Raw genomic sequence first — 13,492 nt, 5'->3', positions numbered from 1 at the left:
CCCCCCCAAATATATAACATAAATGCAGAGGCAAGTGGCACTCATTAAGCAGTCCCTCTTTGATCAGGTTTTTAAAGTTTATTGCTTACTGTTTGTGTTCCTATTTGAACTAGTTATCAAAAATTTTAAATAAAAGAAAATGAATCAATTGAAATCTAAAATGGGAAAATGCATGCAGGGATATCTCGACGAACAGTTCATGGAGTTAGAAGAGCTCCAAGATGATGTAAACCCTAATTTTGTTGAAGAAGTTGCCACATTATACTTCAAAGATTCAGCTAGGTTAATCAATAGCATTGACCAAGCTCTGTGAGTACCTTTATCCTTTTCATATTGATGTTTCTAATTGTGCACAAAATTTCAAGTTTTCTAATAAACGAGAATCACAATCCAGGGAAAGAGGATCATTTGATTTCAATCGGCTGGATAACTACATGCATCAGTTTAAGGGCAGCAGCACCAGGTAACTATTCCCCTTAATTTTGATACAATTATAGAAATGAGATAGTGAGTACTTTGAATATAAGTAAAAAGAGTGCAACACCAGCACACTGAAAGTTACTTCCATTCTCATTTATGATTAAATGACAAAATTTACTAAACAGTAGACATACTTTTATTTTGAATTATAAGTTTTAGAACTATTAAATAATAGATACTTTTGATGGAAACGGAATTAACAGTCACATAACGTGCATTTTTCTCTTTCTGTAGCATTGGTGCGAGTAAGGTGAAAACTGAATGCACTATGTTTAGGGAATACTGCAGAATGGGAAACGCCGAAGGGTATCATTCCATTAACACCTGCCTACTAGCTTTTTTACACAAGTAAAACATATGGGGTTAAAATTGCAGTAACCCATTGAACCTTACGTTTGCTGTACTTAATCTTCTCACTTATTCCATACTTGCGATGAGTGCAGATGCTTGAGGACTTTCCAGCAAGTGAAAAAAGAGCACGCAACGTTGAGAAAGAAGCTTGAACATTATTTCCAGGCAAGCCAATGATCAATTAAGCTTAACAGAATCACAACTTATGTGATGATCTTTTATTATTTACTTTTTTAATCATAGTAAGTGTTTAATTATTTACTGAGGTTAAAATTTGTAACGAACAGTTGGCAAGACAGGCGGGACCTAAGGAGACAGCACGTAGGTCCAAGTAAGAGAGAGAGACATTTGAGGAATCGTCAGCGATTTTTGTACTAGAAATTACTATATAATAAAAACAGTTCCTCAATGTACGTTATAAAGAAGATCTTGGATTTTAATATTATGTATGTTAATAAACGGTCCAAACCTCTCCTAATTTTTTTCCTTATATGGCCAATATTCTCCTTAGAGATTATATATTCAAGATTACCTCTTATTCGTAGCATTTTGTCTTCCACTAACAACGGTATACAATAAAACAAACATGCATCTATCGATTCGCCTTTTACCATGATACGTTACTTTATTTCATTATGTTAGATGCACTTCAAAAGTATAGTCTTTACTGCTACTGCTACTGCTAATAGTACTGGTTATAAAGGCAAAAGAAAAAGCACATACAAGGGTTCGATAGTTAGCTAATAATTCATTAATCTCTTTCATGTATCTAATGAGATAATATTTCTCCAATCAAGTACTCTTAGTTTTACATATCCTAGTTTTTCATACGATGAGAATCTAACTATATAAATATAGGTCTTATGCATGGGAAAAATAAATTTAACTAAAAAACATTGCAAAAGTCCCATGCAGAGGAATAAATAAAACGTGTCTTCTTAAAATGGTCCAACATTTGTTAAACTGCAGAGAAATATCTCAAGTTCTTCAGCGTATAGTAGACACTAGATACACAGTAACGCTGACTTTTAGAAGCAGAGAGCAATAAGTTTCTCTGCCTGGAAAAATGAAAAATAAATGCAGAACAGCCTAGTGTTGGGTAGATCTTTTACATAACCAGATGTTCTTCTTGATATTTATTGATTAGTTAACTATTTTAATGTCTAAAGCGACGTCGAACCACTCTCATTTATTAGCCCTAGCTATATCTCACTCACTACCACAACCTCCATCTTCCTCACTTTAAAGTTTAAACACACACCAGCTCATATTTATGGCATCCATGTGCACCTTTGTTTCACTTAAAAGGTAAATCATTTTAATAAAACTACCTATAAAACAATTAAAAGGAAGAACAGGCTGGTTCAATTGTTTCCACAAATCAAAAATGGTTGGAGAAACATTGAATAAGAGAGAGAGATATAGAGAGTTGAGATATAGAGAGTTGACACAACATTGAAGTACATTAAACTCCCTAACCTCTTTGTCTTTGTGTAACCTTCTTCTTTACTCTATGTATATATATGTATCAAACTGAACCATTCTCACACATACCAAAGCAAGAACATGGATCACCACATGACGTCGTGTTTGCTTCTCCTCTTGGTCTCAACCTACTCTGTTTTGCAAATTTCATTTGCTCAAGATGCTCCAACGAGTCTTTTTCCTGGAATGATGATATTTGGTGACTCTGTAGTTGATGTCGGAAACAACAACTATCTTCCAACCCTTTTTAGAGCTGATTACCCTCCTTATGGCCGTGATTTTGCTGGCCACAAACCCACCGGCCGTTTCTGCAACGGCAAATTAGCCACTGATATTACCGGTAAAAAAAAGCTATTACTTGTAGCTCCAGTTATCTTTTGAAGTTGCTTCAAACTGAAGTTCTTTGTGTTTCTGTGTCACAGCTGAGACACTAGGGTTCACTAAATACCCACCAGCTTATCTAAGTCCCGAAGCTTCAGGGAAGAACCTTCTCATTGGTGCTAATTTCGCTTCTGCAGCTTCAGGTTACGATGACAAAGCCGCTCTTCTCAATGTCAGTGACTGTTGTTCTTTCTCATCTGATACATTTCTTCTTTGTTTGTTTTCTCTCTTCTGATTTTGTGTTCCTTCTTTTTTTTCTTTCTGGCAGCACGCGATTCCGTTGTATCAGCAAGTTGAGTATTACAAGGAGTACAAGAGCAAGCTCATAAAAGTTGCTGGAAGCAAACAAGCTGATACGATCATAAAGGGATCAATCTATCTCTTGAGTGCAGGAAGCAGTGACTTTGTTCAAAATTATTATGTGAATCCTCTTGTTAACAAATTCTACACTGCTGATCAGTACGGATCTATGCTTATTGATAACTTCTCTACATTTATCAAGGTAACATTTTACTCTCATTTTTTTTGTTTTCTCTTGGTTATTCTCTGTATTCAATTGCAAAGAAGAGACTGTGAATCTTTGTGGATGCAGCAAGTGTATGCGGTTGGGGCAAGGAAGATCGGTGTGACATCTCTGCCTCCAACGGGATGTCTTCCAGCAGCAAGAACCCTTTTCGGTTACCATGAAAAAGGTTGTGTTCCAAGACTCAACACAGATGCTCAGCAATTCAACAAGAAGCTTAACGCAGCTACTTCAAAGCTTCAGAAGCAATACTCTGGTCTAAAGATTGTTGTCTTTGACATCTTCACCCCACTCTATGATCTTGTTCAGTCCCCTGCTAAATCTGGTAAGTCACAAAAAAAATGTACTGATATAACATAATCATCCATGATGACACACACATTCATCTTTATTGTTTTGACAGGATTCACGGAAGCAACAAAAGGATGTTGTGGAACAGGAACGGTCGAGACAACTTCGCTCTTGTGCAATCCGAAATCATACGGGACATGCACCAATGCTACTCAGTATGTGTTCTGGGACAGTGTTCATCCCTCCGAAGCTGCCAATGAGATTCTCGCCACTGCTTTGATTGGACAGGGCTTCTCTCTCATTGGTTGATCTCTTACGTCAAACACAAGTGTCTTCTGTAATCGCTGTGTTTCTGTCAAACCCTGAGTCTTACACAGTTATTTCCCTTTTGAATTATGTATCAAAAACCACCACCACTATTTACTAAAAACGAATTGATGATTACTTACTGCACGAAAACCAAAAGTTGAGAAAGAACTTTAGGATGTCAAATTTTTTAAGAGATTGCAAATGTTTTGCTTAGTTAATGAAGATTGTATTCTAGATTATTTTGAAATCATGATTTAGGTTTCTTCAACTGAATGTGCTTTACAAAAACTATAATGTTCGAAAATATTAATTTATTAATGTTAGAAAGTAACAAATATTCACCATTAAATATTCACCACAAAGTAGCTTCCTCCTCAGCATTAAGCACCCAGAAACTTGGAGAAGTCTGCGTCTCAGCATACAATAAGGCGTTTCTATTCTTCCACACATTCCACAAAACCCAAGGAATGGACCTAACCTTGCTGTCTCCAGCACCATTTCCATCCAAAGCATCAAACAAGAAAGCTATGTTGGCCTCGAGTCCATTGGAAAACCCTTGCGCCGGCTTGGGGCACTCTGTTAGATCCCACAGTTCCAACGCCTTGCTACACCGAAACAAGATATGATTGATTGTTTCCGCTTCCGATTGACACAAAGGGCATCTTCCTTGTACATTCAAGCCTCTAGATTGCAACCTATCAGCCACAGCTAGAGCCCCAGAGAGAGCACGCCAAAGAAACATTCTGATTTTTGGTAAACACGCAATCTTCCACACTCTACGCTTGAGTGTTAACAACCTCTGCTCCTGGACTGTCATCTGAGTATTCCTACGTGCCTCCGCGTTTACTAACAATCCATAGCAACTCTTGACTGTATACGTTCCATGATTTGTGTAAGCCCAAATTAATTTGTCTTCTCTACCTCCAATCTGAAGCGCCATGATTCGACTCACTTCATTCACAGGAAAGAGGTTATTAAGCTCCTCCAACTTCCATGTACCGTTTTGATTCAATAAATCAGCCACACGAAGATTCCCGTCAAAATGGATCTGCTTGTTGACTGGTCGACGAGGTTCCTCATCCATTATCCATTTATCTAGCCAAACCATGGAATCCTTACCGTTACCAATAGACGTAATTAAACCTTTCTTCAGTAGCTCTCTACCAAAGACGATGCTCCACCACGCATAAGAGGGTCGAAATCCCTTTCCAGACTCAAGCAGAGACATCTTTGCGTAGTAGCGTCCCTTGTAAATCTGTGCTAGCAGACTTTGAGGTTCATTCATTAACTTCCACGCCTGCTTTGCCAATAAAGCCTGGTTAAAATCCTCTATGTCTCTAAACCCAAGGCCTTCATTCTCTTTGGATTCACACAGTTTATCCCAAGCTATCCAATGAATCTTCTTCTTATCTCCACTCTCATTCCACCAGAAGGCAGACATCGCACTCATGATTTTTTGGCAATGGTGCTTAGTAAGCTTGAAGCATGACATCGCATACACCGGAAGAGCCATTGCAATAGACTTAAGGAGTACCTCCTTTCCCCCAAGAGAAAGCATTTTGGTATACCATCCATTCAGTCTTTTGTCAAGTTTTTCTCCAATGAAAGCTAACAATTCCTGCTTCGAACCGCTAAAACACTCAGGTAGACCCAAGTATGATCCAACACCTCCCACATTTTCAATATTCAGAAGCTCAGCAATCAGTCTCCGCATAACCTCTTCAATACCTTCTCCAAAGGTGATAGAAGATTTGTTGAAATTTATTTCCTGCCCCGATGTCTTTCCATACAGCTCTAAACATCTCAGAAAAGCAACACATTCCTGTAATTCAGATTTTATCAGGAACAAACTATCGTCAGCAAAGAGTAAGTGTTGTACTGCAGGACAATGGCGAGTAAGCTTCATTCCAGAGATTCGACCGTTTTCCTCAGCTATGTTCATCACGTGTACCAACGCTTCTGCACAAAGAATGAAAAGAAAGGGGGAGAGAGGGTCCCCTTGCCTCTGTCCCCTCTCTGGAACGATGTGACCAAACTCCTGTCCATTTAGAAGAACCGTATACGTGACAGAACTCACACACAGCATGATCCAATCAATCCACTTCCTATGGAAACCCATCTTCACGAAAAGTGCTTCCAAAAACGACCATTCAACCCTGTCGTATGCCTTTGACATGTCTGTTTAGATTGCAATGAAGTCCTCCTTACAGTTGGGGTTTGTCTTCAGGCCATGCACCATCTCATGTGCAATCAACAGGTTGTCCGAGATAAGCCTTCCTGCAACATAGGCTCCTTGGGTGGGAGACACAATCTGTGGAAGGATTCCTTTAAGACGCGAGCACAACACCTTCGAGATGATCTTGTAAGTAACCGAGCACAAACTAATAGGCCTGAGATCAGACATCAGCTTCGGGTTTGGCTTCTTTGGTAACAAGAATAGCTGGGTATAGTTCCATTCAGATGGGAGAATTCCTTCTCGGAAAAAACGATGCACTTCTTTTGTGATCATATGACCAGTGTGGCACCAATGTTTCTGAAAAAAGTGTGCCGACATACCATCAGCTCCCGGGGCACTATCACTCTTAGTCGCCTTTACAGCTCTCTTAATCTCTGCATCTGACACGTCTTTGGTTAATCTCGTATTCATCAACTCTGTTACCTTGGGCTCCATTCCTAGCAACAGCTCTGTAGCATCAGATGGAGAAGATGAACGGAAAAGGTTTGTGAAGTATTGTACAGCGATCTCTCCCTTCACATCTTCCTCGGTTTGTTCAACACCTCCCGAGTCAACTAAAGCAGGTATCAAGTTCTTCATTTTCCTTGATTTTGCTCACCCATGAAAGACCTTCGTATTTAAATCCCCCGCCACCAGCCACGTGTTTTTACTCTTCTGTTTCCAGAAGCTTTCTTCTTCTTGATACAACTGGGCCAACTTCCCCTTCAGATCAGCAAGCATCGCCAAATTGGGAACACATTTTTTCTCCTCCCCCTCGAGTTGTAGCCTTAGCTGCATGATCTGTTTCTTAGAGTTTCCTGCATCACTTCTTTTCCACTGGGCCAAATCTTTGCGACACGATGAGATCACTGAGGTCACATCTCTACCATCTGATCGTTCCACCGGTCTCCAATGTTTTTTTATTATATCACACACTGCCGGTTGCGTGGACCATCGCTTATCAAACATAAATCTTCCTCTTCGCCTCTGAGTCTGAGACACCATACTGAGAAAGATAGGTCTGTGGTCAGACCCCAAGCGTTCCAGATATTGTAGGTGAGTGCGGGGGAAGAGACTAAACCATTCTGCGTTTCCGAAGGCTCTATCAAGCCGACACTGAATCCAGACATTTTCTTTAACACCATTGGTGATCACCTCTCGTACTCCTGCTCATGAGAGCTTATCTCCAGAGCTCGGAATCTCCTTTATCTTACAGACACGAGCCATAGACCGAAACTGAAAAAAGGAACTCTCACTGCGCCCAGGTTCACCAAGCTTTTCATCACTACACATTATTTCATTAAAATCACCCACTAAGCCCCATCCTCCATGACGGTTCATTCCAATAGAGTTCAAGACAGTCCATACCTCAGTCCTTCTCTGTCTTACGGGATCACCATAAACAAAGGTCATGTAGTATACAAGGTTGCCAGCCTTCACCTTCGTATCTATAAATCTGTTACTTGAACTCAAGATCTCCACTTCATGCGACTGCTTCCAAAACAGTGCCAAACCACCACTCAGACCCACTGGATTCACCAAAAAAAAGTGGTCATAACCCAGTGGCCTTGTAACTCTTTCCACGTGATCACTAGAGTTTTTAGTCTCTAGGAGAAACAAGAAATCCGGGAGATGCTCACGACACATCTCCTCTAGGCGTCGAACTGTCAGGTTGCTCCTCAAACCCCGACAGTTCCAACTGAGCGTCGTCATTGAGCATGGGATGGTTTCGGGGAAACCACCAAACCCTTCACTTGTTTCGCCATCTTAGACGACACTTCACCCTCATCTTGCGCCTTGCGTTTAGCAGGTCCTTCCTCCATGTTCCTTTGAGCCATAGCATCTGATTTTCCTTGTTCTGAAACCTGAGTGGCTCTACGTTTGTTCTGGTTACGGCGTGTCCAAGACGAACGGCTACTACTTGTGTTTCTGCTACGACTGCTCCGTACTTGTCAACAAGATCGTTATGATGTTATCTCACACCAGCCGGATGAACCTCAACTGCATGCTGACGAGATACCACACCTTTCCCTTTGTTACGGGAACCCTGAAGCAAAGGGCACTTTTGTTTTTCATGAGAAAGTCTCAGGCAGTGAAAACACTTCTTCCTCACTCTTTCATACTCAACATCTACATACTCAATTCTGCCTCCAGGTAACGTTAGCGATTTCCTATCCCTTAAAAGTTGATTGATGTCCAGCACCACTTGGACCCTTACGTACTCAAGCAGATGCGGCTTCGAGGGATCAAACTCAATCAATTTCACATGTCCTATGCCATCTGCCACTGCATCAATAGTCTTCAACATACGGTAATTGACTGGGATATTATGCAACCTCACCCAGATTGTTGTTGTTTGCAGGTAGTTTGGTGATGGCGTTTTCACCCATCACTCCATAGCCATATCCCAGTCATCAAAAGTCCAAAACCCTTGCTTCAGAACCATTTGAATATCGGTCTCAAGGTCAAAAACAAATTGGAACCTTTCCTTCGTGAGCGCTAGACTTCGAACCCATTCATACACCTTCCAGATTTTGGGCATCGTCTTCAGCATTCTACCCATGTTCTGACACTCCGGATTCAACAGACGTCCCAGTATACTGCGGCCACCACGTTCTATTGCACAGAAATCATCATCCTCCGGTATGATAATAGATTTGTCTTCACCGAGCGACATCCCTTTCAAGACTTCAGCCAAATTCTCATCCATTAGTAATAAGAAAAGAGAGTTTGCTCGACTAAAGCTACACAGTTTTGGAATTGGTTTACTTACTGAGTTATTTAAATTGGAAAATACATTTCGGGATGCTATATAAAAATGTGAATGTGTCATGTTTTGATATAGTAATAATCTAGCATCTAAATATGCCAGAAATCCCTTTTTTTGGTTAAGGTTAGTTTGTATTACTTTTTTTTGTTCTTGATCAAAGTTAGTTTGTATTACTAAAAAACAAAATTTTACATAGGATAGTTTTAGCATTTGGTGCCTTTACAAAAATATTGTGAGAGTGGTAACAATTAAAAAGTTCAAAGTATATATGATACAATATTGACACAAAAGTGACATAGCTCATGTTGTATTGACTCATCCATTATAACTTTCTACTTGTGCGAACATGTTACTTACATGATGTAGCAAGGGTTTGATAAGTGGTGAATAATTTCATACTTTTAACATCAATTGGAATTCAACTTTGTCACTTTAAGCGGTGAAACTTTTTAGACTTTTTAAAGTCAATTGGAGTACTTCAACTTTAATACTTTTTTGGTCAAACAAGATTTTATAAATAACTACTCTCCATTGAAAGAAAATTTGTTTACAGAAGATGATATAACAAAGCCACGACTAACAAATTCCCTGCTACAAAAGTCAAGCGAAGAACATAAAAACAGAGGAAATAAGCAGTCATTATACATAAGCAGCAATCATTGTTGAGACGTCCTCGTATCTCAACAACATTAAGCCTAAGCAATGGAATGACACCAAAGGACATAATGATGAACACAATCAGTGATCTAATGCCTGTGTTTGGTACCACAACTTTATCACTTTAAGTGGTGAAAATTTCATACTTGCTAACATCAATTTGAGTTCTCAACTTTATCACTTTAAGTGGTGAAATTTTCTATACTTTTTAACATTAATTGGAGTTCTTCAACTTTGATGCTTCCTTTTGTCCAAGTTTGAATATGCTTTTGGAGATGGGATGACAAAAATCAAGATACTTGATATGGTTTATTTTTGTTATTTAAAAGTGATGAGTGTCATTCGACATATATGAAAATATTATGAAATCGGTGATAGGTTATTTTATTTTTTGGTCAGAAGAAGATTCGACATGCTGAGAGGTTTGGCGTTTCTGTGAAGCTAACCGAAGAAGAGAAACGCAATTCTCGTGCTGAGAGGTAACATTAACACAAGTGTCTTAATTCTCTTCTGTAATCGCTGTATTTCTGTCAAACCTTGAGTCTTACACAGTTATTTCCCTTCTGAATTTATGTATCATACACGAATTGATGATTGATTAACTTGCTGCACGAAAAGCAAGAGTTGAGAAAACTATATACAACCAACACTTCTTGTGCTTTGTTCGTTTGTACAAAAACAAAAGATAGAAGTTCTTGAACGGTTAAAATGAACATAGTAGAGTTCCTAAGTAGAGTAAGAAAAGATCAAGCCACAGCAGGAGGGGGCCGGAAGGCAAATGCTAAGCAACTTCAAGTGTTGCTAAATTCTGTGCAGCATTCCTATTTGGTGTCAACATTGCCATCAAATGCGATGATACTTCTTTACGTTTTTCAGCAGATGTCTTCGCTTTGGTGGAGCAAGTGCCTGCCTCTAAATTTTTGTCACCTTGCCCCTTAAAGACCAGTTTCTGTTTAGCACCACTCTTGACAAAGGTGGTGTAACCCTGCAGAACATATCATCAACTTAGAGGTATTATTAACTTTCATCAGAGCCAGTGTTTTGAACATTTCAACATAAGAAACTCAGAGATATAAGAAAGATTCAGCACAGTTGTTGTCGTTGAAGATGAGTAAAGAAAATTCATACCGGGCGTTTGTAGACTAGTTGAACTGATCTTTTCTCCTTCAGATGAGCTTGGCCAGCGGGAACCTGAATTATATAAAAGGGAAGAGTGAATGATCATAATGCAAAAGATTGGGTTTGTGTTTGTTTTGAAGCTGCAGATATATACTTACGTAGGTGGTCAAGTTTTGGTGACCCGACATCTGTGGTAACTGAGTGGCCATAGGGTAATAGTATGCTCCAATATGGAATGGCTGCAAGTAACCATATGGGCTGCTGCTCATAGACGGTGGTGGGACTGGCTGAGCTGGTGAAGGCACAGGAAGAGCTTGCGTGTAATTGCGTGGCTGCACTCCATAATATTGCTTGTACTCCATAGATGGCGGGACCGGCTGAGCTGGTGAAGGGACAGGAGCAGCTTGCATGTAATGGCGAGATTGTACTGGATGATATTTCTGCATCCTCTTGAAGCGATCCTCCTTACGTTCAGCAACTCGAACAACAAGTGACTGTCCATCCACTATAAATCCTGTAAGCAGTAGTAGAAATCCAGATCAAATCAGTGTATATATCAGCTTTGGTTTAGAGGAAATACAAGATACGCTACGTTGTTAGTTATAGTATTACCGTGGAGCTCTCTTTTAGCATGTTTGGACTCGTCAAGGGTAGAGAAAGCCACAAAGCCGAATCCTTTACTTTTGCCATTTTCATCACGCATCACTTTTGCTGAAACTATCTTCCCATAGCTTCCAAATATCTCTCGCAGCTTTGTTTCGCCCATTGATTCGGTCAAGTTCTTCACGTACAGATTAAACCAACCAACATTGAACTTGGCAACAAAGTTGTCTTTGTGTTTCTGTTTCAGCATCTCCATCCTTTCAGCTTTTCTCAAAGCCCTTCCAGCAAACAACTTCTTCGAACCTAAACACCAAAAGAATGTTACAAAATCAGAAACTCTTGTCTAATAACAATCTACTAATAGTACTAGCTAAGTGCAGAGGCAAGGCAACGAAGTTAAGTTTTACCATGTGGTTGTCCATTGAGAGTTTCCACAGCTTTCTTTGCATTCTCTGGATGGCAGAAGTTGACAAATCCGAAACCTCTGGATCTTCCCATACCATCCCTCATAACCACAACACTAGAGACCGTCCCACATTGAGAAAACATGGTATGGAGAAAATCCTCTGTAACACTCTCGAGCAGATTCTTCACATAAACGTTTGTGAACTCTTGATTCCCAGACATAGCAGCTCTTTCATCCCTGTTAATGAACTTAGCCACAAACCTGAGAAAGAAACACACCAAGTAAGACATTCATCATCAACCTTCAGAAGTGAGCACATTTCAACTTACAGTTTCTTGCCATCAACCATAGATCCGTGGGAGGCAAGACGAGCAGCAACAGCAGATTGCTCCGTAGCAAACTGAACAAAACCGAAGCCTTTACTTTGGCCATTCTCCTCAGCGACTTTGCAAGAAAGTATGACTCCGAAGGGACTAAACATCCGCTCTAAGCAACTGCTAGTGATGGAGCTGTCAAGATTCTTAACGAAGAGATTCCCCAATCCACTACGACGACGGTACGCAACATCTTTCTGAGACCACATTATCCGCATCGTCTTCCCCTTCAAATCGGTGTGGTTCAAGCACGCCATAGCGTTCGACGCTAAATCCAGAGAAAACCGCAAGAAACCAAACGCGTGAGCGAATCAACACAGTTTCCGAAAGAATCCGAAATTAGAAACCCTAACGAAGTCGCGAGAGCGAAGAAACGAAACGGATTGAGTTTGTTTTTCTTTACCGGTGATGGCTGAGTCGAAGTTGACGTAAGCGTAACGCAGTGATTTTCCGGTGACGGAGTCGCGGCAGAGATGAGCGGAGACGACGGGGACAGTCAAGGAGAATTTGGCGGTGAGATCAGCCTCCGTCACGTCGGGGCTAAGATCGCCGACGTAAAGCGAAGCGAGGCTCGAGGACTGGCTGTTTCCTACGGGTTGCATTTCCGTTTTCACGATCGCCGCCATGGTTGTTCGTCAGAGAGAAGTTGAAGAAGCAAAGAGGTCTTTCGTCGTTATGTGTGTATGTAGTGTATATATATACACATGTATATATATATATATATCGTTCCGTTATAACCGTAATGATAGCGAGTGAGCAGCACACGGAGAGTCGCAGAGTCTGTACGATTTACGTACGGAGAGTACACGCGCTGCGAGTGTGATTCTTAATATACTCGCGTAATATAAGATGACAAAATTTATTTAATTTTTTTTTTAAAAGGCAAAAGATGTATATCTGGTGCTGGGCCAGCTGGGGATAAAGAGAATTTGGTCTATGTATAGTGGAAGAAAGGCCCTTACGAACTATTTTTGGGCTTTATTGGTTTTTCAGCTTTCTATTTTGGGTATGTTACTATGTAGTTTCGTATTGCATATGTATTATGTGGCTTATAGATAATGTGTATTACGGAATACAAGTTTACTACTAGTCTACAGACAAGAATTATGCCAGAAATCCTCCTTTTTGGTTAAGGTTACTTTGTATTGCTAAAACACCAAAATTTTACATAGGTTAGTTTCAGCATTTGGTCCTTTTACAAACATATTGTGAGAGAGTGAGTAACATATTGAAATGTTGGGATGACTATCTGTTACCCTACAATAACTATCATATATCATCAATTCCCAGCAAACTATCAGTTCGTGCTAAATCCATACGAAATAAAAGTTGCAAATTTATTTTTCCTTGAATTGATAGTTCTATACTTATTTACCCATAAACAGATGATTTTAACTGGTTTACTGATTGTAATCGGTTTACTCTTGACCAAATAATTTACGATCAATTAAACCAAACACAATTTTAATTTTTAAATATTTTTCTTTTAAAAAAACTCATCTTCTTAGCAGGTCTTTCTTTTTCCAAA

General features: G+C 39.9%; 4 protein-coding genes across 4 annotated transcripts; 2 read left to right on the top strand and 2 right to left on the bottom strand.

Annotated features, from left to right (window-relative positions):
* On the top strand, nt 1-1,328 carry LOC106293908 (histidine-containing phosphotransfer protein 4). Its single transcript, XM_013729540.1, has 6 exons — nt 1-67; nt 179-309; nt 395-463; nt 715-786; nt 924-996; nt 1,119-1,328. The coding sequence occupies exons 1-6, from the start codon at nt 23-25 to the stop codon at nt 1,164-1,166; spliced, it is 438 nt and encodes a 145-aa protein (XP_013584994.1). The 5' UTR covers nt 1-22; the 3' UTR covers nt 1,167-1,328.
* Nucleotides 1,329-2,265: 937 nt separating this feature from the next.
* Nucleotides 2,266-4,059, top strand: LOC106343124 (GDSL esterase/lipase APG; the record flags this gene model as incomplete). The annotated part of the gene is given in 5 exon segments (XM_013782259.1): nt 2,266-2,656; nt 2,739-2,869; nt 2,966-3,199; nt 3,290-3,545; nt 3,624-4,059. Coding segments are annotated over 5 exon segments (1,077 nt in total). The 3' UTR covers nt 3,821-4,059.
* Nucleotides 4,060-7,744: 3,685 nt separating this feature from the next.
* Nucleotides 7,745-8,343, bottom strand: LOC106292269 (uncharacterized protein At4g02000-like). The gene is made up of 2 exons (XM_013727872.1): nt 8,061-8,343; nt 7,745-7,983 (listed from the first exon to the last, which is right to left on the bottom strand). The coding sequence occupies exons 1-2, from the start codon at nt 8,341-8,343 to the stop codon at nt 7,745-7,747; spliced, it is 522 nt and encodes a 173-aa protein (XP_013583326.1).
* A 1,752-nt stretch (nt 8,344-10,095) lies between these two features.
* On the bottom strand, nt 10,096-12,618 carry LOC106293308 (polyadenylate-binding protein 6). The gene is made up of 7 exons (XM_013728971.1): nt 12,368-12,618; nt 11,920-12,232; nt 11,592-11,851; nt 11,194-11,487; nt 10,740-11,095; nt 10,591-10,653; nt 10,096-10,447 (listed from the first exon to the last, which is right to left on the bottom strand). Exons 1-7 carry the CDS (start codon nt 12,588-12,590, stop codon nt 10,244-10,246), a joined length of 1,713 nt encoding a protein of 570 aa, XP_013584425.1. The 5' UTR covers nt 12,591-12,618; the 3' UTR covers nt 10,096-10,243.
* Between the last annotated feature and the right edge of the window lie 874 nt (nt 12,619-13,492).

This window comes from Brassica oleracea, chromosome C5 (genome assembly GCF_000695525.1).
Source record: "Brassica oleracea var. oleracea cultivar TO1000 chromosome C5, BOL, whole genome shotgun sequence".
Lineage (NCBI taxonomy): Eukaryota > Viridiplantae > Streptophyta > Magnoliopsida > Brassicales > Brassicaceae > Brassica > Brassica oleracea.
The sequence above is the reverse complement of the archived record's forward strand: the minus strand, read 5'-3'. Positions and strand labels throughout refer to the sequence as shown.